The 3,157-nt window shown below is 51.7% G+C and overlaps 2 protein-coding genes across 2 annotated transcripts; one reads left to right on the top strand and one right to left on the bottom strand.

Annotated features, from left to right (window-relative positions):
* Positions 1 to 182: 182 nt before the first annotated feature.
* On the top strand, positions 183 to 810 carry LACBIDRAFT_334196 (uncharacterized protein; the record flags this gene model as incomplete). Its single annotated transcript, XM_001888944.1, has 2 exons — positions 183 to 227; positions 292 to 810. 2 exons carry the CDS (start codon positions 183 to 185, stop codon positions 808 to 810), a joined length of 564 nt encoding a protein of 187 aa, XP_001888979.1.
* Positions 811 to 977: 167 nt separating this feature from the next.
* Positions 978 to 1,285, bottom strand: LACBIDRAFT_314371 (uncharacterized protein; the record flags this gene model as incomplete). The annotated part of the gene is made up of 1 exon (XM_001888900.1): positions 978 to 1,285. The coding sequence occupies exon 1, from the start codon at positions 1,236 to 1,238 to the stop codon at positions 978 to 980; it is 261 nt and encodes an 86-aa protein (XP_001888935.1). The 5' UTR covers positions 1,239 to 1,285.
* Between the last annotated feature and the right edge of the window lie 1,872 nt (positions 1,286 to 3,157).

Raw genomic sequence — 3,157 nt, 5'->3', positions numbered from 1 at the left:
GACAACGCGTGGGGTGCTATAAAATGTTGTCGTCCTGCTGAGGTCTTTCTTCCACAAACTGCACCGAACATAGTCGCCTTTGACTTGACATACACGACCTCTGCTCAATTTACGCAACTTTTACATTCTTCCTCACAAGTCCTTGTATCTGCAACCTATCTTCGCTATCAATAGCTTCATCCATGTCTTCTGTCATCAACAACAACATGCTCACTGTCTATTACGAGGTATGTGCTTATCTCTCCCAGTTTTTGTATGAGGATATACGTAGAGCGTCACACTCCCCAAAAGGGGATAAGGCTCATCCTCGACACAGTGGCGAGGATGAGAGGACGTGCGACACAGTTGGACACATCCCAATTGGGTGAGGTGACAAACGCGCTGTCACACGTCACCAGTCTCTTCTCATCGTCCACCACGACCATCGACAATTGGCCACGAGGACCCACCACTACAATCGAGGAACGGCGACGACCCCCCACGAACAGCCAGGAGGGCCCACCCCCACCATTGACGAATAGCCACGAGGGCCCACCACCAGGATCGACGGACGACGACGAGTGCCCACTAACGTCCACGGGGCCACCACCAGTATCGACGAATGGCTACGACCGCCCACAACCACGATCGTCGAGCGGCCATGGGTGCCCACCACGACGAACGGCCACGGGGGCTCATCACCACATTCGACAAACAGCCATGGGCGCCAACGACCATGATCCACAAACGGTCAATAGCACCGTCAACGATTCCCCAGTCTGCCCCCATCCTCCACCCCCGCTCTCTCCCCCACAGACCCACCTCACATAACCCATATTAGTAGGAACAAACGGCACAACTGTTGAGACACCGACCCAACACGACTCAACGCCATCGTCTACGAATCGACACCGACATGTCGAGCCAAACGCCAGTGTGAACAACCAGCTCCGACGTCTCGAACCCAACGCCAACGCGTAACCTCTGTTTTGAGCCCATTACCAGCATATACAACCGAACACTGACATTTTGAGCCCAACGCCAGTGTGTACGACCAACGCCGACCTCTCTAACCCAATGTCGGATGTACGACCCCAACACCAACGTGTAGGGCCGAAAGCTCTGTTTCGAGCCAAACACCAGCGTGTACAGCCCGATGCGAGTGAACGGCAGACGGCGAGGATCAGGTAGGAACCCGCATAGACATCGTAGGGGCCCCTACCGTTCTCGAGGAGGAGGGGCTGTCTCCTAATGTACATAGCCTCCCTTCCTGTATCATAAGTTGTCTATAAAATCTACACTGTTAATTACATGAGTACAGAAATTTTGAACTTAGAATAATTTTTGAACAAATGGTCCACATCGGGGTGTGTTGACAATATTCAATTGTCGACACACTACACATGAATTGGTGACACATTGCACACAAATGTGTCGTTTATTTACCCAATGTGTCGCTTTGTGACCCTATGTGTCGCTGACCCGATTTGGGGAGTGTGTTACTTTTCGTATACACTGCCACAAAACCAAGACCATAGAGCCCCAATACTAATAGAGCCACTTCAAACTTCGGCCTTCTTGCCCATCATCAATCAACTCCATCATGCCTCCCCGCCGTCCAATGTCCGCTCTTCGACGGAAGAGGTTACTTTTCTCCTATGCCCCGGATTGGTGAGTTTGACTTCATATCACATCTACTGTAAGAGCTAACAAGGCCGCAGGATTCTAACCATAGTGCTCGCGTACGACCTTTCCCCTGCTCACTTCAAACATTGTTGGTTGAAATGAACATATAACAGGGCAGCGTTCTTCGCGTTGGACAAGGTGCACGGGTACAGGAGGGTGTTTTCGTTGGAGGATACCTCGTACGTTTACCCTTACTCTTTGCTCCCTCAACGTCATTCTCAGTTATTGCTGCAGGTTACGACACCCGTACGTCCTCTTCTTCCCCTTTGTAAGAGACACGTTAACTGGATCGAATAAACAGGTTCGCAGAAAAAGAACGCGTACCCGTAAGTACCCCCCTCTCTTGAGTCTCTGCTCCCCGTCCGTTCTCACCTGTCACAAATCCAATGCAAAGGACGTTGCACTCTACATGATATGCTTCGTCGCGCCTCTCGTCATCCAACCACTCATCAACCTGCTGACTATTCGCTCCTGGTGGGATCTACATAATGGTATACCCACTCCCCCTCGCTACTTTCTCCACTGACACGTGCCTCGTATTGATAGGTACACTCGGTCGTACGTGCCTCTTTACCCTGATCCCCACCCGCTGACCGCCTCTCAGTGATTCTTGGTTTGGCGTTGACAGGCGCGGTGACACAGTTCACCAAGATCACAGTCGGACGACCACGTCCCTCTCTTCCCTTCTCTGTGTTGCTTCACGTTTTCCTCTCCTTCCTTATGCGTTTTGCTTTCCTTTACGCGCTTTCCTTTCCTTGCGCTCCTTCCTTTCCTTTCCTCCTTCCCTGCCTTCCTTAGACTTCCTCTCCCTCTTGTTCCCTTATCTCGCTCACCCTTCCCTTCTCCCGCTCCCCCCCCTTTTCTTCTCTCACCTCCCTCCCTCACTCCCCCCTTGTGCCTTCCCTTCTCCATCTACAACAACTAACTGTATCCAAACCCACAGACATAATCGCCCGCTGTCTCCCACCACAAAGCGCCACAGACCCCATCTTCGGCTTATCCACAGACGCCATATGCACAAACACCGACGTGGCCATTATGCGTGATGGGTTTCGGAGTTTCCCTTCTGGACATTCGAGTCGTACGTTGTCCCTTTTCCCCTCCCACTCTTGGTAGAAGGCTAACGCAACCCATAACAGTATCGTTCGCAGGTCTAGGGTTCCTTTCGTTCTATTTAGCAGGGAAACTGCACCTTTTTGATAAGAGGGGACACGCCGTACGTTCCCTTTTCCCTTTCATATCTTCGGGAATCAGACTCACGTATGAACGAAATGGCACACAGGGAAAAGCATGGTTATCCCTTACCCCGTTCGCAGGCGCTGCTTTGGTGGCTATTTCGCGGACTATGGATTATCGACGTATGTTCTCTTCTTTCTCTCTTCTCTTCCTTTGCTTCCCCTCCTATCCTGTCTTTCTGACCTCGCCTTTTCTTTCCCTTCCCCTCCTGCTAACCCAACTAACCCCACCCTCATCCACAGACCACTGGCACGAC

Source organism: Laccaria bicolor, genomic scaffold (genome assembly GCF_000143565.1).
Source record: "Laccaria bicolor S238N-H82 LACBIscaffold_60 genomic scaffold, whole genome shotgun sequence".
In the NCBI taxonomy this organism is placed as follows: domain Eukaryota; kingdom Fungi; phylum Basidiomycota; class Agaricomycetes; order Agaricales; family Hydnangiaceae; genus Laccaria; species Laccaria bicolor.
Note: the sequence above shows the minus strand (reverse complement) of the source record. Positions and strands in the feature narration are given on the sequence as shown.